The following is a 23,857-nucleotide window of genomic DNA, read 5'->3' as shown; positions in this document are numbered from 1 at the left end:
GTGAGGTGCAACTATTAGTAAAAAAATATGATTTAATCAAATTCTATTTTTAATTGTACAAATTGAATTAGTTTATATTTAATTTTATCCATATTTTATATTTTGAAATTTTGATTTATTGTAGACAAAAATGGGAGTTTGGCACAATGAATATCTTCATATAAAATATAGTAAAATGATATTTTGACTTATTGTAGACAAGTTGAGTTTTGGCACATTAAGTTCTTAATCTATAATAAAATTAATGAGAAAATTATTTTAATTTGTTCAATTAATCTTTTGGGAAATAAAATAAAAAGAAAAAGAATTTGTTAAATTGTATTTATTATCAGGAGTGGATCCATAATCCTAACTAATTCAATTTCATTAGTTTTCTTAAACTAAATTGCATATTTTTGGATTTTATTTTTATTTTTGATAAACTTAAATAAAAAAATTAAATTCTTTCTCTGTGAATCAACCTCGGACTCACTAATTTATAATATAATAAGACACTCTTATACTTGGGAGTTAGAAATCACTTTTAAGTCATGTCACCAATATCAGTGTACACTCTACAATTATCAGATGCCTATTAATTCACTAAGATTGTCATATTAAACTCATGTCAGATTAAAAACTAAAAGAATGCAATTAATATTAAGCTTGTTCACCATATACAAGCATCCAATCAAAGAATTATTATATATGTGTTTGAATAAACCACCATTTCGAATGAACCATCATTATATGAACCAATAAACGACATGACAGCTTATCTAAACTCTTTTTGCTTTTTGTGCTCTATTTTAATAGCCAAGATGATGTCATCCATCTTCTTATCCACTAACGACTTTAGTTCAGAATTAGAACAATCAATCTTGTTCATCTGTTAAATGAAATAATGATAACAGAACTTTATCCTCAACTATTACTATGAAACAAAAAATAATAATATGAAAGAGCATTAAAATCATTTATATATGAGGAAAGAAAATGATCTTTAAATTAGAAAGTAACCTTTGAATCCTGTGTCATCATAATATGGCGCATGTTCGTGATGTTCATCTATAGCATGCTTATCTTGAACAAGATTCTATTGCTCCTATGTGGACTCGTGGTATGGCGATGCTCCTCTATTTCCTCTATAATAGATGGCACGTTGATTGAAGGTTGATGTTGCACAAAGTAACATTGAAAATGAGAAAATAATTGGTAAAAATATTGAGTTTCAATTATATTTTAAATTGCATTATAATGCACTAAAGGATACCTGCATTACAGACCAATTGGATCTATGGCACGTAATCCTCCACATTCCTCTAATTTTTTTGGCTTTCTCATTCGTGTCCAGTGTTGTGCAAATTTTATTAAACTCGCAAGTGCACGAATCTATTGTAGAATAGATTAATGGTGATGAGTGTCGATCCCACGAGAAGGTGGATGTTAATTGTGTGTAGAGTTAATTTTCATAAGTGGGTGATTGGATTTATGGTGGAAGTGATTTAAATTATCCTAAAATTCAAATTAAAATGGCGGGAATAAATTGAAGTGAAAATCTATTAAAATGACGTACTTGGGTATCTAAATCTGCATCAACATGCACCAGGGGCTAAATATTCCTTATTAATGTCAATTAAATCATGAGGGGGGTTTCCACTCCTCATGAACCACACTCTAATCAATATGGTGCTAAGGGCTTATCGTGCCAAATAATAATAACCTTATACTAGAGAGCCAGTTAAACCAGTGCGGTATCTAGACAAAATTATTATTATTTGTCGACAAAATGTCAAAATATCCACAAAAATTAGAGGGGAAGAAAAAGTAAATTTACCAAATAAAGCCTATGGCATATGTTGAGGCTTCACCAGAAAATTAGCTATTCATAATTGAACTAAGGTTAAAATGAAAATTTATTAAAATACGTAGAAAATATAAAATGGAGAAAGAATTACAGAAAATGAAACTCAAAAATGAATTCTGTGATGCCAAATTAGTAAAATGACCATGATGCCCTTAAAATACATAAAATACTTAATTATAATACAACACACATAATTAAATTACAAAAGACTTAAATATATAAAAGTAGGAATGTTAGTGAAACTTGAAGTGTAAAATGACGATTTTCTCCTTTATAAATATACATTTTCTAACACTCAACATCCAGCTCAATGGTTTGTAAAATGTTCCCTTCTGTAAAGAAGCTTAAATTTTATGTTAGTGTAATCATCTATTATTTAGTAATATGAAAAGTGGTTCTATATATACATATATAGATAAATACATACTTATATATTACTTACAGGACAAATATTGTTGTTGAAAAATAAATACACTTCAGCAAAGTTTATTCTAGAAGAAGCAATAGGCTTCTACTGTATAAGGTGGGGAATCCTCTTTTTAGTTTTTACAACCTACTCTAATTGTAGCCCTTCATCGCTTCAAAAATCCAAGCTTGCAACAAACCAAGTTACAAAATCACAAAACTTATCTTCAAATATTCTTGGTTACAAAACTAAGAAATCCAAAAAAAAAATCAACTATTACACAACTAAACCCTGGAAATAAAGCTATAACACTGCTAGAAAAAAAAAGACTTTATGACAGTTGTTAACCGTCATCTGCCCTATGGCATGAGAATTAAGTGATGCTATTTGATCCCGATGTCAAGAAAATAAGACGACTATTTTTATATGCATATTATGCATGATGTGTTATCTATCACGATTCTATCATTGTCACTTTGATGAAAAATTTTCACGCATGATTAATATCTATCGTAAACACTTTCCATTCATGAATGTTGTCTGTCATATAAACATTACATATTTAATAAGAATAATAAAATTATTTAATTATTTTAATTAAATATTAATTTCTAAAAATTATTTTTATTAAATCTAACAAGAATAACTGAAATTTCTCTAAGATATATTTTGGTATTAAATAAAATAAATTTTAGTTATTTGGCAAGAATTATTGAAGTTGGTGTCAATTTTGTTCGTAATCTTTTTTTTTTGGCAGGAATTGAAATATATTCTTTAAATTATTATATAAATAGCGAAATATATATAACTCAAATCCATTCACAAGTATTACAAATTGTAATTCAGTTATGAAATAAACTAACTATAAAAACTATGGTTAAATCTGAATTTGCTTCCTAACATTACAATTAGAGTATCTCCAAAAGACTCTATTAATTTTACTCTTCAAATATCTATTTACTTACTTATATGACAAAAAAGAGAGTGAAAAAATATGTTATTTTTCAAAAAGCTCTTCAATTCTAAATAATTTAATATGATTTAAAAAGAATTCAAAGAAAAAATAAATGGTAATTAAAGCACTTCTCCCTCTCTCCAACAAAAAATAATAAAACATAAATTGAAGAAAAGGAAAACAACTCTACAAAATTGAAGAGAGAAAATTATTTTTTATTTGAAAAATCTTAATTGGAGTGTTTTTTAAAATCTTAAATGTTGATAAGTAATAAAATTTAATTTGAAGAGTTTCTTGGAGATACTCTTATAATTCTTAAAAAAACAACTTCAGGTCAACCACCTGAATCAATAGGCAACACCGCTTTAACTTCTGCCAACTCAATAGCACTTACTAAAGTTTTTATAGAAAAGTAGAAGGCATTTTAAGTCCAAAAAATTAGAATTATTTATTGATCTTCAACTCCATCAACCCATGCAACAATCCAATCTTTAACGAAAAAATGAAGTATAATTAACGAGACATCTGAATCAGAAAAATGCAAAGATAACTAGTTTGTCATCCTCACAATGCAACACTTCTCAACACAATAACTACAACCACTTCTAGCCTCCCAGGCTTTCAGACGTGTAACCTGACAAAACTAGTGGAGGTTAGGCTTGTCAAAATGCACTTAAGTAAAACAAACATCGTCACGAAAATTGCAAAAGCGCAAAGAGATAAAAAGAGAGCATAAGTTACAACTAGTTAAATAAAAATAAATAAATCAATTTCCTAATATGCTTCAGTCAATAACTCAGGTCCAACTTTTTGATAACTAGTATTGGGTTGAAAGCCAATGACAAACATAGAGATGAATAATGTGTTGCATTATTTGGCACATTATTTCTCTGTATTAACAAAGTAGGACTATGGAAGTGTCATCTAAGAATAAGACCTTCCGCAAAAGAAGACATAAAATTGGCTCCCATGTTGCCTCCTACAATCTATCCAAACACATTTTTCTTTTAAATTGTGAACACACACGAGGTGTTGGGAACAACTTAAGAAATCTATCTATAACCATCAATTCCAAACAAAGGTCAAGTTCTAAAAAACTTTGGAAAATCAGAAAAACAACAAAATATCAATTTCAGTTTCTTTTTCACCAATTTGTAACTAAAACTGAAAGTATTCGCACTACCTTTAACATCAGTCTAGCACATACATGTGACATTTGCTCATTAAAAGCTTCTTCAAATGCTTTGCCATTAAAGACTGAAGAATAAAGTATCTTGTTAAAGTTAATAAGAACACATAATCCATGATTAAAATCAAGTAGTTTAAACTCCCAAAATTAGAATGATAAAGCTGTAAATGCTACAATTTAAAATTAATATGTTCTAAATACTGCAATATAGACTGTAGATTGTTAGATTCATTGCTAAGATAAAGAGATCATTATCAATTGAAATATGATGATTGTGATAAATTAGTCAATATGTTAAGCAAGCAAAAAAAAATAAAAAAATCTTGTAGAGCTAGCCACCAGTAACCATTAATTCCATTCTCCATCTCCTCACCAACCCTCTTACAAGCAGCAACAATACTCATTCCCCAAAGCTAGCATTACCACCCCTATCCAATAGAATCCTTTGTGAGTTGAGGTCTTTACATGCAGAACTATAATCATCCAAGACCTTGATCCTCCTTAGCTACATCGACAACAATCCTTACGTCTGAAGCTTCATGTTCTTTAGTATCAAGTCATTTAATAATCCACCCTCCATTAACTTCATCAAAACACACAACCCATGATCTTCATCAGCAAATAACCTATGACAAATCAGCACATGAAATAATTCAAATAAAAAAAGTACCATGAAAATACCACTAAAAAAATTAAAAAGTTTTTATGAAGAAAAAGACAAGTTAAAGAAATATATTACTATCTATAATTTCATCATGTGACATATTAATTAAAAAAAAGCATAAAATTAAAAAGCCTAAACCAAATATTACACCAAAATTAAAGAAACAACCTAATAATATCCCAAAGCATAACCTAATTAGAACTAAATTGAAGCTCTAAATTGACACTATTGTTGTTATAACAACTTAAAGCTAAGAATTACTCAATACCTAAGTAAGAGTCATCCATTTCAATCTTCATCATCCTCTTGAAAGAAAAGAGGATATAATTGTTTATCAGATAAACCACAAACTAAAAGCAAATGAACCCACAAAACTTTTATTTTCACTTTCATATCTAAAGTTAAACGAATAAATCACAAAGGGAGAGAGAGTCAAATGTTGGTTTTAATCGAACAACTTCTTTCTTCTTTAGATCCATTTTTTTCTTCTTCGAATGGCAATGAAAAACTTCAGCCTTGAATGTGTCTTCTTTGATTCGGTCCATTCCATATTTTTCTTCATTCTCAATCGATTGGTTTAGCTTCTGCGATTGAGTTTCAATCGAGGGTTTGGCTTTTTTGGCATTTTTTTAAGCACAAGGTAAGTGTTAGATATATTTTTTCCTCTTTTTTTTGTGATTCTGAAGGAATAAATTTGGGGAATATCTAAAAAGAGAGGGAACCAAATTTTTCTAAGTGTTGATACCAATGCATAGCGTTTAGAAAAAAAATTAAAATAAATTAGAATACGTGCTTGAAACGGCAACATTTCACGTGTTATCAATAATTTGTTATATTTAATTAAAAAAATATTTAAAACGCTGCCATTTGAGAGTGATTATTTTTGTAATTATACTTATTTAAAAAATTTAAAAAAAATAGTACATGACATTTACCCATCACTTCACGTTGTATTTGTATCAGTCACGAATATATCATTAAATAATGACAAAACCATTATACATCACAAAAGTATCATGTTTTCATGTTAGAAACGATAGCGTTTAGAAAAATAAATTTAAAAATTAAAATAAATTAGAATACGTGCGTGAAACAGCGACATTTCACATTTGACGTGTTATTAGTAATTTGTTATATTTAATTAAAAATAATATTTAAAATGCTACCATTTGAGACTAATTACTTTTGTAATTATACTTATTTAGAAAATAAAAAATAAAAAAATAGTACATGACATTTGCCTATCATCACTTCATGTTGTATTTGTATCAGTCACGAATATTTCATTAAATGATGACAAAAGCATTATACATCACAAAAGTATCATGTTTTCATGATACAATCATGACACAACAATATATGCATAAGGTCTATGTCATTAAAATTCGTTTTGTTAATAGTGTATATTGTATCTTTCAATTTTATGCTTGGGGTTTTTCAAGCGAAACTTCTTAAATTTCTCACCTTTGCCATTCAAAGCATTGTCAAATCTATCATATATTGTTTCCTACAACAAATGACCCCGCAAATAATTTTAGAAGTAATCTATATCATCTACTTCATCAAGCAATGAGAAATTAATTTGGTAATGATCTTTTCCTCCATTTAATATTCTATCTGCAAATAATAAAGTGCAATCTTTGACTAAGGAAACTTCACTGTCAAATCCTCAAATCTTGAGTCGAATTCAATAAAATTCATGTTGTGTAGCCTACTGTCAAAATACTTATTAAGTAACCTACGCACTATCTTTTGATTTTTGATTAAGGCAACTTCACTATAGAAAAGTATGTTAACTCGACAACACTCTCCAATTAATAAGTGTATCAAATGCTTACCAATTTCAAACCACAATGGATCATTGTTGTTGCATTTTCCATGGGCCACCTACTTGAGCAACACGTTATGCACAATTATGCAACTGAATAGAGAGCTCTGCGACTCCATAAAATGTCTAAATAAGTCTTTCTTGAATAGTTGCAACTGCTATTTTGTTAAATTTTCCCGAATGACTTTTACAACTATATCAAATTTATACATACTTGTGATATGCCTGGAAATGATCGCCATAAGCTATCTTCATCATGCATGCTTCCTTCATCGATTTGAGTGAATTATGCTTTGCTATTTTGGATTTTGTTATGTATTTATCACAAATTACATAATTAACTTGATCTATTACATTTATAACAAGTTAATAACATTGACAAGTTAAGAACATTTAAAAAAAAAAAAGAGCTGAAATTTGGTGCTAGTGTGCATGTCACACCAACTTGGTGCAACCAGGTGAGATAAGCATACTATCCCACCAAGATTGGTGCGACAGGTTGTCTGTCCCACGAAAACATAGCGATACAAATGTTGTGCTTACATGCTACATGTTGGCTTCACAAACAAGTGTGTGTTGCATAGCCTACCATCACAGTACAACACAAAGAAAGGGGAAACCCACTCTATTCTCAATCCACCACTGTCACCACCAACACCACACAACAACAACAACAACAATGAAATAAAGCAAATATTTCAAATAACTAACCTAGATTTTTTAAACTTGAACCATTGACTTAGGTGATCTTAGCCACCATTGAATGTGATTTCAGTTATCTTTGGCTCCAATGATGGACTCTGATGATGCTCTGAGCTGCCTACGATGGTTGAGAGATTTAGGGGAGAGAGATTTCAGCGAGAGAATCAGATGAGTATGACAGAGATAGTTTCCCTGAGCGGGATGCTTTAAACCGTTTATTTTTGTGATCTTGGCCGTCGTTGAACATGATTTCGGTAACCGCCAACAATGGACTCCAATGATGCTCTAAGCTGCCCACGATAGGTGGGAGATTTCAAGGAGAGATGTTTTAGTGAAAGAAATTTAGGTGACAATGACAAGAGTAATTATGTCCAAAAAATTTGGTGTTTGGCTAGTTTTGATTTAAAAAATTTATGTGGCTATTTTTATAATTTCCTAAAATTTTGTGGCTACTTTCATAAATTTACCCAATTACATTGTGATTTTCCTATGTGCTTTTCGTTTTCTCGTTTAATAATTCCACCATTCTGTTTTGGACTCTTCAAAGCCTAAGGCCAAGCCCCTTGCCTTTGAAAGTCGGCGTAAGCAGACTACAAATGGGTGGTTACAGTAACTCCAACATTCTGCTTTTGGATTCTTCAAAACCTAGCCCAAGCCCCTGGTCGGTGAAATAAGGATTCTATTGTGTGCTTACAGAAGCTCAGTAAACAAACCCAACCTTTTAATCTCTGAAAAACGAACACTGGTACAGCTGAAGAACAACGTTCAACATCAGACCACACTCGAGTTTGAGCGAGAGAGAATCGAAAATGGGGTTAGGGTTGTTAGCATCGAGGACGATGAGACCCCTCAAGTATTCAAACTCCAGAGTCTTTATCCGGTCCATCGTTTCCAAACCGGAGCTCCAATCGCCCGAAGCTTCTTCAGCAGCAGCGGCTACAGCGCTCGAACCGGATCTCCCCCCTCGATCGCCCGTGGGTGGGGCCCGGGTCCATTTCCCCAACCCGGAAGATGCAATCGAAGTGTTCGTCGATGGTTACCCGCTCAAAATCCCCAAGGGCTTCACCGTTTTGCAGGCCTGTGAGGTCGCCGGCGTTGACATTCCTAGATTTTGTTATCACAGTAGACTTTCGATTGCCGGAAATTGCCGAATGTGTCTCGTTGAAGTCGAGAAATCGCCCAAACCTGTTGCTTCTTGCGCCATGCCTGCTCTTCCCGGTTAGCTTTCGATTTCCTATTAGGGTTTTTTGGTTTGTTTGTTTTTTAATTCCATTTTGATTATTTGATTTTTTATTTTATATTAATAATGTGTGTTTGATTTTAGGAATGAAAATTAAGACGGATACACCTTTAGCTAAGAAGGCGAGAGAAGGGGTGATGGAGTTTTTGTTAATGAATCATCCTTTGGATTGTCCAATTTGTGATCAGGGTGGTGAATGTGATCTCCAGGATCAGTCTATGGCTTTCGGTTCTGATCGTGGCCGCTTCACTGAAATGAAAAGATCTGTTGTTGATAAGAATCTTGGTCCGTTGGTGAAGACTGTCATGACTCGATGTATCCAATGCACAAGGTTAGAATCTGGTTGTATCACGTCGCTTGTTTCTCGAAATCTTCTCAGTGAAGCTGAGATTTTTAGTTGTAAAAATATTTTGAATTTATTGGCTTTTTTAGGAAACTTATTTTATGCTGTCCTAAGTGAGAGAGTAATTATCATTAGAATGCCTGAACAAAATGTTAACTTTTTTAAGGGTAGCTAGATTACTGTGATAAAGGGAGCCTTCAACTATATTTTGTATTTGTGTGTAGGCAGTTCTTCAGATGTAAACTGATTGTTGTTGTATTCAATAAGCTTTTATATATTTGTTTCTTATTCATAAAAGTAAAAAAAGAAAGAAACCCTGCTACACATGCGCACACACACGCACACACACACATCAGATTACCATATGTTAGATGACAATTAGCATTCTATCCTTTCCTTAGTTTGCTTTTGCGAAACTTTCCTGCTTTTAGAGAGTGAGAAAAAAATCTTTGGTTTTATGTAGATGTGCTGTGTTGATTGTATTTGGATCATTTCTTCGTAGAGGAATGGTAGCATTCTTTTAGGATGGTTCTGGGAGGACATTCAAAGTTTTTGGGAGGAAATTTTGCTTTTCGGCATCGTTATGAGTAGTTCAGAGTCCAAAACAGAATTTAACTTTAGAGGAGGTGGAGGTTTCCAAATGGGAGCTCTGAAAAACATATAAAGAAGAATGTTTAGGGGACCAAGCTCAGTTATCCTTTTCTCAAAGAGGGAAGAAACCTTAAAAAATGCAAGCAATGAGGAAAATTCCTCCACCTCTCTTGTATGGTTATGTCAAAATAAATACTTCATCTAAAAAAATTTCCAGAGGAAGAAATGATAAGATCTTGGAATGAATAATTGTTTGCATGCAAACAAGAAATCACATCTAGGGAATCAAAACGTGAAAGGAGAGCCGTTTCTCCATAGGTCTCCAAAAATCTTAAGGTATTGGATTTAGCTATTCGATCTTTTGGTTGGTTTTGCTATGAGTTATATATGAATTTTTCCCTTTGTAAATAGCTTTTTGTTTTAACAAGATCTGTGTTCCTTAGTTGTGACCGTGAAAATTTTTATCAGCTTCCGTCCCTTACAATTTCTGGCTCAACAGGTGTGTTAGGTTTGCAACAGAGGTTGCTGGAGTACAAGATCTTGGCATGCTAGGTCGTGGCAGTGGAGAGGAAATTGGAACTTACGTGGAAAAACTTATGACAAGTGAACTTTCTGGAAATGTGATAGATATTTGTCCTGTGGGAGCCCTTACTTCAAAACCTTTCGCATTCAAAGCCCGAAACTGGGAGTTAAAAGGAACAGAGACCATTGATGTAACTGATGCAGTCGGATCTAACATTCGAATAGACAGCAGGGGTCCAGAGGTCATGCGCATCCTCCCGCGGTTAAATGAGGTAGCTTTTCATTAACTGGACCAAATTTTAACTTTCTTTACTCCTGTTGTTTGTTGTTTGTCTCCACTGAAACATCAATTTTTACCTTGTATATGCAAGTATTTTTCTGTCATGGACCATTTTGATATTATTTAAGGAAGCAAGGCTTCGTTCTCCTTTTGAAAGAAACAGACTAGGAAGACAGATAGGTTTTACGTTGTTAAGTAATAGGAATTTGATAAAAACTCTTCAGACAAACCATGTCTGGTGCATTTACCTATGAAAGAATTTTGCTAGGCAGATTATATCAGATTGTTGCATCTTGTATGAAGTGGGAAACTATCATGGCTCAGTTATAATTGAATTTGGTTGTAGTTATCTCTCTTGTGTTTTAGTAAAGCCCTGATTAACTTTAATGATACAAATTTTTATTGCTTTATTTCCGGCTTCTTTTATGAAGTGGGAAAACCATCATAGCTCAGTTATAATTGATTTTAGTTGTAGTTATTCTCTTGTGCTTTGGTGAGCCCTGATGAACTTTAATGATACAAATTATTATTGATAAAAAGTGAACTTTATTTGCTTACATCAATCTTTTCATCCAGCTTTCATCACAGCATTCAGGTACTTAAAGGCTGAAGTTTGTTTGTTCTTCTGAAAAAGTGCCACGTACCACCTCGTAATTGGCTTTGATGTCATTGTAATACTATGCATGAAGTTATGCAAATGATCATACTTCATATACTTTTGCATGTTGATATTTTGATAGGTTTATTAGTTTTGGGATAATGAGTTTTGTTCCTTTAAGAATTAGTGCCCTTCTAAGTTAGATGTATTTTGCATTATTTAAATCATTCTAGAATTTGGAAACTGAATTCTTTGTTTGGTGTACTATATCAATAGAATTTGGTGCATAATTTTGTCTTGTGTGGTGAATTTATTGATACCTTGTTTCTCAAGTGAAAGTTACCGTTGCACGTGCTTACTCCAATGAGAAAGGGTTACCCAGTTGTTTATGATGCAAATTTTTCAACATGTTACTTGAGTCATTTTGCCCCATACTGTTCTAGGGGAAGACTACATTTTGAATTGAATTAGACTTTATTCCACTCATGAAACTCTAGCAGTCACAGTTCCCTGCTCCAAAAATCAATGCTTGAAAGCAGGAAATTCGATTTGTTTACAAGTAGTTTCGATGTTTCAGCAATGTGCATTTTCTTGCTCCTTCTTCTTCTTCTTTTTTATTTTTATTATTATTTTTTTTTTTAAAGTTGGTTTTTTATGTTATCATCTTATGAGGTGTGAAGCTAAAGGTCTTATTATTCTTTCAGGTCGATCTTATCTATAATTCTCAGTTAATTAGTAAGAGGCTATTTGATTTTCCTATAGTTTGCTGTTTGCGAAACCAAATCAGTGACCTGAAGAATAACATGATAATTGATTCTGTCAGATTCTATTAGTATCTCTGTTGCAATAGTTAGTTGTTCACTCTTCTCATTTTGTCTTAATTGCTACTGGAATATAGACAGATCTCTTCTCAGCCAGTTGGCACTTTGGTGCTCTTAGAATGTTAAATATATCTAACGGTATATGTTTAAGAATTAATTTGTGGTTGGAAACAGAATGACTGCAAATTTGGCAGACTCTGTTTACTTATTCAATGAATGCAAAACTTCTAACGGATTGACTGCTTAAATGGTTGGTTTGGTAACTTAATGATTTTCTGTCTACAGTCTTGACGATTTTGACTACATGCTCTGTTTCAGTTCATAGAGCACTCTGGAGTTTTCTTTATTTCATTTTCATAGACTGGATTGAGCTTTAGTTCTGATTTTGACTTGAGCTAGTAAACATTTGGAGGCGATTAAATATTTAACCTTGTTATTTTTATGTTTTATGTGACATTAAATGTAAGAAAAAATGTCCGTAGTGTTGTGCAATGAGGATATAGATCCCTAGGGGTAGAAGCTAAAAAAGTTCGATGCTTTTGTTTAGGTTCATATCTTTTAAGCATCTTTTGAGTTCAATTTCTTAATGCTCCAGTTGTCTGACTGTTCATATTTGTTTCAGGATATAAATGAAGAATGGATCTCAGACAAGACCCGTTTTTGTTATGATGGTTTGAAGAGGCAGAGGCTAAATGATCCAATGATTCGTGGTGCCGACGGGCGCTTTAAGGCTGTAAACTGGAGAGATGCCTTGGCTGTGGTTGCTGAGGTTATGCTTCAGGCTAAACCAGAGGAAATTGTGGGGATAGCTGGTCGGCTGTCTGATGCAGAATCCATGATGGCACTAAAAGACTTCTTAAACAGAATGGGCTCAAATAATGTATGGTGTGAAGGAACTGGTGCACAACCAAATGCTGACCTACGATCAGGATATATTATGAATACTAGCATCAGTGGCCTCGAGAAGGCAGATTGTTTCCTTTTGGTTGGTACCCAGGTAATGCTTAATCGTCTTCTTTCAGTATGTAGTATAAGTTGTCCCTTATGATGGAAAATTACTTGTCCGTTGGCCCTTGTACGATAATTTCTTCAGATGATGCATTTGAAAATAAGGGCCGTTCTACATGTGTTCCATCTTTAGTATTATTTTGATCTTATTTTTACGTTTTATATTTGCAGCCTCGAGTAGAAGCTGCTATGGTAAATGCCAGAATCCGCAAGACCGTCCGAGCAAACAATGCTAAGGTGGGTTACATTGGTCCTGCAACAGATTTGAACTATGATAACCAGCATCTTGGCACTGGCCCGAAAACACTTCTTGAAATTGCTGAGGGTCGCCACCCGTTTTTCTCTGCAATCTCAAATGCCAAAAACCCGGTCATTATTGTTGGTGCTGGACTCTTTGAGAGGAAGGATAAGGATGCTATTTTCTCTACTGTTGAAGCCATTGCAAAAAAAGGGAATGTTATCAGACCTGATTGGAATGGGCTCAATGTTTTGCTTCTCAATGCTGCTCAAGCTGCAGCCCTGGACCTCGGACTTGTGCCTGAGTCCAGCAACAGCATTGAGTCTGCAAAGTTTGTCTATCTCATGGGTGCCGATGATGTGGACTTGGAAAAGCTTCCAAATGATGCCTTTGTTGTTTATCAGGGCCATCATGGTGACCATGGTGTCTATCGCGCCAATGTAATTCTCCCAGCATCAGCTTTTAGCGAGAAGGAAGGGACTTACGAAAATACTGAAGGTTGCACTCAACAGACGTTGCCTGCAGTTCCAACTGTTGGTGATGCCAGAGATGATTGGAAGATAATTCGGGCACTTTCTGAGGTGGCAGGGATGCGTTTACCTTATGATACAATTGGAGGCATTCGATCCCGGATCAGGACAGTGGCACCAAATCTCTTGCATGTGGATGAGAGAGAACCTGCTACTCTTGGGCCTTCTTTGAAGCCCGAGATCAAAAGTGAGATGGATTTGACTCCTTTCGGTAGTGCAGTTGAGAATTTTTATATGACTGATTCTATTACCAGAGCATCAAAGACCATGGCCCAATGCAGTGCAATGCTGTTGAAGAAGTGAGTGATTGGCTTTGCGGATTACTCAAATAATTGTGTCAAATTTTATCTTTTTTTGGGCTGCCGTAAGATTATCTTATTGAAGCTGTTTATTTGCCAATCTTCTGAAACAATGGAAGTATTTTCCAATAAAGGAAATTAGGCATTGTTTGTTTCCTTGTAAAATGATCTACAATGTAAAAGCGCTGTTTGCTTTATAAAACCAAATGATTTTGTCATAAATATTATGTGCAATTCGTAACGGACTTTTGAGTGTTCAATGCTGTAAATCTAGCTAACTTACTCGGGACCTGCTGTGGTTAAAAATCCACAGTAGGGATCGCTATGGGATGGGGTGAGGATGGAGAATTTCTCAAGATGATTCAAATAAAACAATCATCGTAGTGTAAAGTACTTAAAATTAATAATTAGTTTTTAACCGCATGTTATGAATCTAGCCAGTGTTCCAATTTTATGTCTTCATTAATATATATCCACGTGATTAATATTTGTGTTCTTGGATTGTTGAAGTTGCCGTGTGGATTCTTTCTTCTTAGAAAAATTTTATGATCATGAAAACAACTTAAGATTTTCCAACAAGCAATCTTGAGTGAGCAACTTTGGCACTTCGACTCTGGGTTATGTCATAGTTTGATTAATGATAATCCTAAGTGAGCCATATCTTGATTAAAAGAGACATTCAGGCTAATGTAATTAAATTTATACAATAAAATTACATATTATAAAACTTTATTAAATTACTATGATGATTTTTTTTTCTTTTGAGATATCATATTTTTTTTGTTGGAGTTATTTTCAAATTGAGGACATTCTTGTTGCACATTTTCTTTGTGGATTTTGTGTGGGAAGACTTGATAATTTAATATTAATTGATTTAGACTCTCTTGATGAGCGTTTAGGGGGAAATTTCACTAGGTCACGTATCACTTTTGGATTATTCCCCCTCGACATGATAGAATTGTGTTAGATTCAGAAATTCGAGCTTGATGGTTTTCAGTCTGTTTAATTCTATTTTGCTCTATAGAGTAAGGTCCAAGAGTGTATTTAGGCATTGGTATGACCCAAATATACCCCAGTTGTAATGTTGACTATTGCGTTGACTTGACTTAAGCAATGATTGATACTTGATTTTTTAGAGAAAATAGCTCCTACTAGAAGTAGTGGTGTGGGAGAAAATGGGGCAAAGTGAATAATAGAGAACCCTGCATTGGTGTCATATGGTTAATATTGCTGAAAATACAGTTATTGTAGGGTTGATATGATTGTAAACTAATAAAAACCCTAATTACAATCTTAACTTCAAAGATAATATTTGAGGGTTTCAGTGACTTAAAAGGTGCGATTGTGGAATTCTAGATGCATTTTTTACATTGGACAATGATTATGGAAAGGTTTAGTGACTGACTTAACCTAATATGGTCTTAAATATACTTGATAAAAAGGGTGTGATTTGTTGATTTTGATGGACTTAATTAAGAACAAAAGATTTGTTCTTAACCAAAAAAAGTGTTATGGCAGCAAAGAAATAGCAGTGGGTGATGTTTTGGGGTTACTTATGGCTTAGGGTAGGGCTTCAATGGTGGTTTTGATCAAAAGACAAGGTTTATCCTTTATAATGGTGATTTTAGGTTGAAGAATTACTGTTTATGGCTGAGTTTTGTAGGAAATTATACAGATTGGATTGCTAGGGTAAAGGTTGATGGTGGCTAATGATTATAGGTCTCATAGGTGGCAAACCGGATGAAAAAAGGAATGTAATTGTGATCTTATTATATCCTAATGATAAAGAGATTAGGTTTTCTCCTTATATAGAATCATGACTATCTTAAGGATTGAATCGCCTCACTTATTCACTAGGTAACGTGAATTATAGAATAGTTTAATTCTTGGATGAATTAGGGTTTTTAGAAGATTTTATGGGGCTACTGCCAAATTAGAGACACTAATTCTACTCATACTCAATTATAGGCCTACACATCATAACCTAATATTAAGTTTCTTATGGATTTTCTATAGTTATAGCTTCTCTAATAGCCCTTTATACCAGGCATTCTTTTAGGGGCCAAGTACCCTCAAGTGAGTTTGGTTAAGATTTCAATGCACATTAGGCCTCACCTATAGTGGATGCTTAGTATAAAAGCTTAGGTCCACAATGAATACATAAGCTACTGTCTGGACTTGGGCCTTTGGACCTATTGACATTTTAGATTGTGATAATGAGCAATCACACTTTTAGATAATAATAGTGATATTATTATTATTATTATTATTATTATTATTATTAACTTTATTATTTTAGTTATTATTAATTATTGTTATTATTATTTTTATTAATAATAATAACAACAACAATAATGATAATATTGTTAATAATGATAAATTAATTATTTTTCTTAATTATTATTTTTATCATTATTTTTATTATTAATAATGATAATAATAATAATAATAACTAAAATAATAAAGTTAATAAAATTTAATAATAATAATAATAATATTTAATTATTATTATTAATGACATTTAAAATAATAAAATTAATTGTGATTTGAATGAGGGTAATTTGAGAAATATGAAAAAAAATAGAGGGATACAAAAGTAAACATATATTCCATTCTCATTCCCTCATTTTCATTCCCAACTCCCCATGGGAATGAAATTCACATTCCTTAATCCCAAATTGTGTGGGACCCACACATTTGATTCTCATTCCCAAATTATATTTTGCCAAGTAAATATGGGTTTCATTTCCACTCTCCATTCCATGAAGTAAACACACTATTAATGGTTGTTTGTAACCTCTCCTTATCTGTTGTGTTCCTTTTTAAGATTATATCTCTCTTTCTTTAGGGATAGGAAGAGAAAATGGGTTAGGGTAGGCCTAGGATTGGTTGACTTAGGCTCAAGCCCGCTCAGGCATTTTTTTATCCTAGCTTTTAATTTTTTTTTCACAAAAATAAAATTTTTAATATTTTTTAAATCAACTTTTTAACGTCAAAAATAAAATAAATTTTTTAGTTTGTGGCCTTTTACGATGAGCCTTAAGATTTTATTTGAGTGTATTTAGAACTAGAACTTAGTTTAATAAGAAACAAAAAATAAAAATTTAAGATGGTGGAGTCAAATTTTTATGTAAGCCTATATTGAGGCTTAATCCGATTAGGACCCCCTCACTACTGAAGCATTTTACCATCCTTATTTAGAGCAAATTTCTAAGTCTAAACATAGTATTTCGAGAAAGAGAGTGTTTTACTTGATATTTTATGATTAATGATCGGGCCTCCTAGATTTTTTAAATGTATGTTCATGTCTGGGTCCTACCCTCCCACTTAGCCCGACCCTTTATTTATTTTTTTTTTATTTTTTATTTTTTATCAATCCCTATTTTAAGCAAAGTTCTAAGCTTTAGTATAATATTTCAAGAAAGAACTTATTTTTCTATATTTGAAGTATCATAATTTTCATAACAAAAAGTTACCCTCTACCACTATGCCAATTAAAGATGGGATATAATTTATGGGTAAATATATTTTTCGTGATGCATGTAAAGGATTGTGCGTCTATTAGTAGCGATATCATTTTGTTGAGAGAGTTTTAATCAGGAAGATAGACCACTGAGCTGTACGTGTTAAAAAATACATAGTATTAATTATTAAATAGGGATTGGTGTGGAAAGAAAAAATTTCTACATTCCCTCTCCCTTTGGTCGATAATAATCCTTCCCACCTATTTGTGAGTATGGTTCAAACCCAGATATTTTATTTTTATATAATTATATAAGAGATTTTTCGATACAAAGTGGTGCCCACAATTTAGGGTAAAAACTCGTTTATTCCTTATACTTTGAGGTTATTACCTGTTTAGTTTTTATATTTTAAAAAATGCCTCAAAACAATCTTGCCGATAAAGTATTGACACATCTGCCATTACTTGTTGTTCATTTTGACTTACTTTTACAATATTACCTTCTTACAATTTTGTTTCTTTTTTTAGACATAAATAAAAAAGCCCAAAAAAATAAATTAAAAACAAAAAGAATATCTATTAATTTTTTGTGGAAGCTTATGTATGTCTAAAAAAATAATATTGTAAAAAAATTAAATTACCATTTTTTTGGACATTAATATAAAAACTATTATATTAACTCCTCATTAAAGTGTTCCACAAAAATTAATATATATTATTTTTGTTTCTATTTTATTTTTAGGATTAAATTGATAATTCATTTTTAAATTAAAGTCCAAAAAAAGAAATATTATTATAAGAGGTTAATATTATAAAAGTAATCTAAAATGAACAAAAAGTAATGGTAGGGGTGTCTATAATGAAATGTATGTTTTGAGGTATTCTTAAAAATATATAGACTAAACGAACACTAACTTCAAAATATAAGGATTAAACGAGCTTTTGCCCCACAATTTATTGCACTTTACATTTTTAATGTTATCATCATAATTTATAATTGATTGATATGTTATTAGGTTTTATATTTGATGATGAACTAAGATGACATCTCACCTAAAAATTTTCCTATATATGTCACATCAACTAATTGACGGATTATAAAATTTCTTATTATTTTGATTAACAAATTATGGAGAAAATCGTGCAAGCCCTTTACATTGTAACTAGATTAAAAGGTTTTGTTATACTTATATATCAAGTGAAGTAGGGTTTTCTACACCATCACATGATAAGAAAATCTGTCTTTGCTTTTCTATGTGCATATTTTGACATAGGAAAGAAAAAGGAAGAGAAAGCGAAAGAAAACAGAATTCAAGTCTTTCTTGATGTATAGGTGGACAAGTGAAAAAGTTATTTGGTTAATCCGCCAGAATCTACAAAGAATACAGATAGTGTAGGTATTTAGATTACAATTCATCATGCTTGCGCGAGCAACTCTAGGCTTTGTTTGGTAAATATTTTAAATCGAAGTTATCTAAATAGAGATTTCTTTTAGTAGAGTTTTTACCAAAAAATAAATAAAAAATTAGTTGTCTAGTAGTTAATGAGAGTTTTTTATTAAAATTTTTAAAATTATTTTAATAGGTAAATTTTTAAAGATATGTTATGAAAGAAATGAAATAAGATTGTCAAATAAGTAAATAATATTTTAGATATTTTAATATTTTAACAAAACTTTTCAACTCTACCCTACAAATCTAAATTTTGAGCTTTTGCTAGGAGGTAAAATAACTTATTTAATATTCAAAAACTCTACTAATAAAACAACCAAACAACAAAAATTTAGAAAAAAAAAGAGTTTGTGGGATTAAATAAACTCTTACGACGATTAAATAAACTCTTACGACCATTAAATAAATCATATTAAACATGCACTTGGTTGGTCAAATCTCTTGAAATATTAAAAAATTACAATTCTTCCCAAAAGAAAGAAATCAATTATGGAAAAACTAAAAAAAAAAACCAATTTTCTCTCTAAAATTAACAAATACAACTTTTTGGAAAATTAATAACTATTTCTTCTAGTTAATTAGTTGCGAGATTAATTAACAAGGGCAAGAATTAAGAAATACCGATGTATACATGGTTAAAAGTCGTAATAAATAAATAGAGTGATAGTTGAAGAAATGATAAGTTAATTAAGCACCGTTTTAGCGATTAAATCGTGAACAATATAATTAATTATTGAATATAGATATGGGGACAGATGTATATTGGGTGGTTATAAGTCCTGTCAAGATCATGCTAATGCTAAGGTTCATTGTCACGAATTACCGCATGTTGAAAATTTATCATTGATTCCATTATTAAATCTTTTATAGCTCGGTGGACGGCTTGGATTGCATCACAAGCCTTGACGCAGCTATGACTTCAAGATATTTTTTCAATATGTGATTCAGAAATTAGGGTTCCAATATTCAATCAAAGAGGGAGAATGGTGTCAGGTTTGGACATAAAACAAGGGGAGAAGGACATTTCGATCCCCAGCTAGTTTGTTTTGTACTCTTTTTGCGTATTATATATTAACTTTGCTATCAATTTAATAAGATATGTATGTGCCTCAAAATGCAGCAACGGTTACGTATGTTAAAAAGAGAAGTATAAAAGAAAAAAGTTTAAACTTTAATTAAGGTTACAGATGGTATCAGGAATTAAAAAAATAGGAACCCTGAGTGGTAAAAATGAGAAATATTGAGAATCCGAGAGTTGTTTTCCTCAAAATAAAGATGAGTGGAATAGTAAGTCTACCCAAATATTAATTTTCAAAATTTGTTTTCTTCTTTTATGACTGTAGAGGTGAAAGTACATGCTTTCATATTTAATTTCAATGGAAACTTTTTGCTTTTGCGTAGGAAGTACGTAAGATTTGGTTCAAAATTTGTATTTTATAAAAGAATAATTACGCCCATAGGAAATTAGAACAGTTATTAAATAAGTAATTTCGGAAATTAAGAAATTTTATCACTCAATAGACGAAAGACACAACAGTACTTTACAATGGAATCTCTTAGGGTAATACTTGAAAAATGTAGAATTGATATTTACAAAACTTGGCTTATTCCTTCAAGTTTCATGATAATTTATAACTCAGTGTTGAGTTGTTTAATCTCAACACTGAATTACCATGCAGCTAGTATCAAGAAATTTTCTAAGCTTTGCGTATTTAAATATATCAAAGTATGGATGTAATTAAATACCAACGTTAACAAATAGCTATATGCAAATATGAATGCATATATGCATGCTGCACTAGCATCGAATTCAACTGTGATGATCATCATTAAAGCATACAAAAGGATTGCTTAAATTACAAATACCCCTGACGTTTTCATTCAGTACATGTTACCCAAACATCTCGGATCAATACAGCCTCAGATGATTTCATGCATGTATAATACAGCTTTCGCTTACATATACGAAACCCTAGATGCAACATGCAATATATATAGATATATTCATATTGTATTATCTTCTTAATTAAATATTGTTCTTCTGTCGCAGTAACAACTAAATATATAAGTATCCTTTGTAGTCAGTTAGATACTTAAACGTCAAACTCGTTTACCAGTTGCTATGTTATCTCGATCATCATCAAGAATTTCTTACTGATAAAAAGTCGATAAACTGAACCCCGGAAGATGCATTTCGTTGTACCCTAGCTTCTTGATCAACCTCCTCGTCGTCTCTTCTTGCAGTATCTATCACTTCGCTCTTTGTAGAGTCTGTATTTACTTGGAGAAAGTCATAAAACTCCACCGGCTGATTTTTATCTGCAATTAAACATGTCAAAAGAATGTCATCATCAAATTATTATTTTAATCATTTTTTTCTTTTAAATCGATCCTACATAAATATAAAGCCATATCCTTCCCAAAACCCTAATATGAGCAATATCCCTAATATCAGTACTAGAGATCTTAATTAATTATATCTAATTAATTATATCTAATTAACCATTAGTAACTATGACATCAAATTATAATTAAAACAAACTGATCCAATGAGAAAGTTCGCCACCATACAACGGGAAACTAAGACAAGCAATTATGTTTTAATAGTATTGAAACTTGTGTATTGAAATTAATTAGAGTACACTAAGTGACTTTGTCGCTCACAATAACATGAATAATACCGCTTATTGAATCATAATTATTCCAAGTGAAAAATTGAGTTGTAATTCTTGGAAATTTCTTCGATTACCTTCTTTCTTGGAACCCAAATGACTTGTGTTTCCGTCACATAACTCTCTGAAGAACTGCAATTGATTATGAGGGTAAGTACTGTAGTGAAACCTTCCACGAAAGATTTCAACGAAAGAAGCAAGATTATTGTTTTTTGTCTCCAAATCAGTGCAACCGGTTTGTGCATGATGATTTGGTCTTGATGATGAAGATGACTTTTGATCATTTAGAAATGTCTGAGCAGCTCTTTTAGCATAAAGTCGGGACCTTTCGCGACATCTTCTAGCCATAATAACGTGCCAGTGATTCTTGACAGCGTTATCAGTACGTCCAGGAAAAAGTCTAGCAATAACAGCCCATCTATTCCCATGGATTCTGTGAGAAGCTAATAGCCTTTCTTCTTCCTCTTCTGTAAAGGGGCTTCTGTTGATTCTTGGATCCAGTTGATTGAACCATCTTAACCTACAACTTTTCCCTGATGATCATATTTGCAAAACTCATCAGTTTATAATAGTTACCTTCGTATAGCTACACTTTTATTATTTTATATATATACATATATATCATCATTTCTTCATTTACATCCGTATCTTTGAAAATTATGGATTTAAAAAATGATGAGGCGCAGAAAGCTAATCGTAGTTCAAATTTATGAAATACGGGTGTTTGGAGCTGAATAAATTTTGATACATGAGAACCTTAATCATAAGTATTGCAAGAGTAATAGAGCTACAAAAATTTTTTTCACAAACTAGTGTGGACAAATTGATGTGGCATGAAGTGGTTGGCTAAAAAATGTTAATCGTTATTTTTTAACTAATTAATTATATGGGTCTGTAATGGTTTTATTTATCCAATTTGCTCATACCACATCAATTTGTACATACTTAATTGTACAAAATGTTTGTGGCTCTATCATTGTTCTAAATATAAAGTTTTATTTCGTTATAATCATTAATAAACTTTTAGAGTTACACATTCAGAACAATGAATCAAAACCCTAGAAATATAAAAATATTATTTATGTTTGTCGCACTATATATTTTTTTATGCAAAATATATAATTTAAGTAGAGTTGGGTAGGTACCTGATCTCCCTTGGAGCTTTTCAGCTATGGCGTTCCAGTTATGGGGACCGTAGCGTTCGACCAACTCTCGAAGCTTCTCATCTTCGGCTGGCCTCCAATGTCCTCTGGTGCACATATCTGATCTTTAAATATATTAATATATGTAGGAAACCTCAACCACAACAACAACAACAACAACAACAAAGCAATAACTGTAGCAAAACCCTAGCTCAACAACAACAACAGCAACAGCATGTGTTTTCTTCTTTCATGTCCGATCAAGCTCAAGCTCAAGCTCTTTGATGAAGGAAAGAAACTCGATGATTGGTTGGCTTGTGTATAGGTTTTGAGAAAGTATAAGAAGATGATGAGAATAAAATTAATATATATATATATATATATATATAGAAAGAAAGAAAGAAAGAGAAAGTGTTTGATATAATTTCCGTTAGAGAGTGGGAGGGTTTGGGCAGACTTGTTGTTACAAGGGAGAGATTGATGCAAACGTCTGGGCTAACAAACGTTTATAAGTAATCAATTAGGAATCACCTATACATGATCAGCAAAGGAAAGAGAAAGAGAAGGAGAGAGACGGATGGATAGATAGAGGTTGCTTGGTGGGGTGATTTTCGTTCTGCTTTCAACATCTTTCCCAAGTTTCTAACCTACTTATAACCCACCTCTCATTTATTCTATCTTTTCTTTTCTTTTCCTTTCCTTTTTCTTTTTACCGAAATAATAATAATAATAATAATAGGAAATAACAACAACACTAGCATTTGATTTTTACTAATTAACTTTAATATTCTTGTTATCAGACCCTCTCATGTATAAAAGGAATAATGCATTAGCACATGTTTCAAATGATTTTCTCTTTAAATGGTGAAAATTTAACAAATTAAAGCGTATATGTGTTAAAATATTATTAGATAGATGCATAAGTGCGCATTAGTCCCATGTAAATAAGTTTTTCTCTCCCAAATATAGATTAATTTCAATCAAATAATTCTTAGTTATTGCATATTTACATAGTAATCCGAAATACAGACCAACGATGATTCTCATATAAATATAGATCTAATGAGAC

The 23,857-nt window shown here is 31.9% G+C and overlaps 2 protein-coding genes across 2 annotated transcripts; one reads left to right on the top strand and one right to left on the bottom strand.

The window, feature by feature from the left end:
• Positions 1-8,166: 8,166 nt before the first annotated feature.
• Positions 8,167-14,282, top strand: LOC18046056 (NADH dehydrogenase [ubiquinone] iron-sulfur protein 1, mitochondrial). Its single transcript, XM_006441302.2, has 5 exons — positions 8,167-8,808; positions 8,915-9,161; positions 10,264-10,558; positions 12,608-12,982; positions 13,165-14,282. Exons 1-5 carry the CDS (start codon positions 8,400-8,402, stop codon positions 14,062-14,064), a joined length of 2,226 nt encoding a protein of 741 aa, XP_006441365.1. The 5' UTR covers positions 8,167-8,399; the 3' UTR covers positions 14,065-14,282.
• A 6,680-nt stretch (positions 14,283-20,962) lies between these two features.
• LOC18046055 (transcription factor MYB54) lies at positions 20,963-23,145 on the bottom strand. The gene is made up of 3 exons (XM_006441301.2): positions 22,792-23,145; positions 21,724-22,179; positions 20,963-21,293 (listed from the first exon to the last, which is right to left on the bottom strand). Exons 1-3 carry the CDS (start codon positions 22,904-22,906, stop codon positions 21,115-21,117), a joined length of 750 nt encoding a protein of 249 aa, XP_006441364.1. The 5' UTR covers positions 22,907-23,145; the 3' UTR covers positions 20,963-21,114.
• Between the last annotated feature and the right edge of the window lie 712 nt (positions 23,146-23,857).

This window comes from Citrus clementina, unplaced genomic scaffold (assembly GCF_000493195.1).
Source record: "Citrus clementina cultivar Clemenules unplaced genomic scaffold, Citrus_clementina_v1.0 scaffold_3, whole genome shotgun sequence".
NCBI lineage: Eukaryota > Viridiplantae > Streptophyta > Magnoliopsida > Sapindales > Rutaceae > Citrus > Citrus x clementina.
This window is presented reverse-complemented; position numbering and strand designations above follow the sequence as displayed.

What these genes read in the sequence shown, in the direction of transcription:
- LOC18046055 (XM_006441301.2), bottom strand. Translation starts at nt 22,906, where the DNA reads ATGTGCACCAGAGGACATTGGAGGCCAGCCGAAGATGAGAAGCTTCGA. An exon ending in AAAGCTCCAAGGGAGATCAG is followed by an intron (nt 22,180 to 22,791) that starts GTACCTACCCAA and finishes TATGATCATCAG; the next exon opens with GGAAAAGTTGTAGGTTAAGA. An exon ending in TTTGGGTTCCAAGAAAGAAG is followed by an intron (nt 21,294 to 21,723) that starts GTAATCGAAGAA and finishes GTTTAATTGCAG; the next exon opens with ATAAAAATCAGCCGGTGGAG.
- LOC18046056 (XM_006441302.2), top strand. Translation starts at nt 8,400, where the DNA reads ATGGGGTTAGGGTTGTTAGCATCGAGGACGATGAGACCCCTCAAGTAT. An exon ending in CGCCATGCCTGCTCTTCCCG is followed by an intron (nt 8,809 to 8,914) that starts GTTAGCTTTCGA and finishes GTTTGATTTTAG; the next exon opens with GAATGAAAATTAAGACGGAT. An exon ending in TCCTCCCGCGGTTAAATGAG is followed by an intron (nt 10,559 to 12,607) that starts GTAGCTTTTCAT and finishes TATTTGTTTCAG; the next exon opens with GATATAAATGAAGAATGGAT.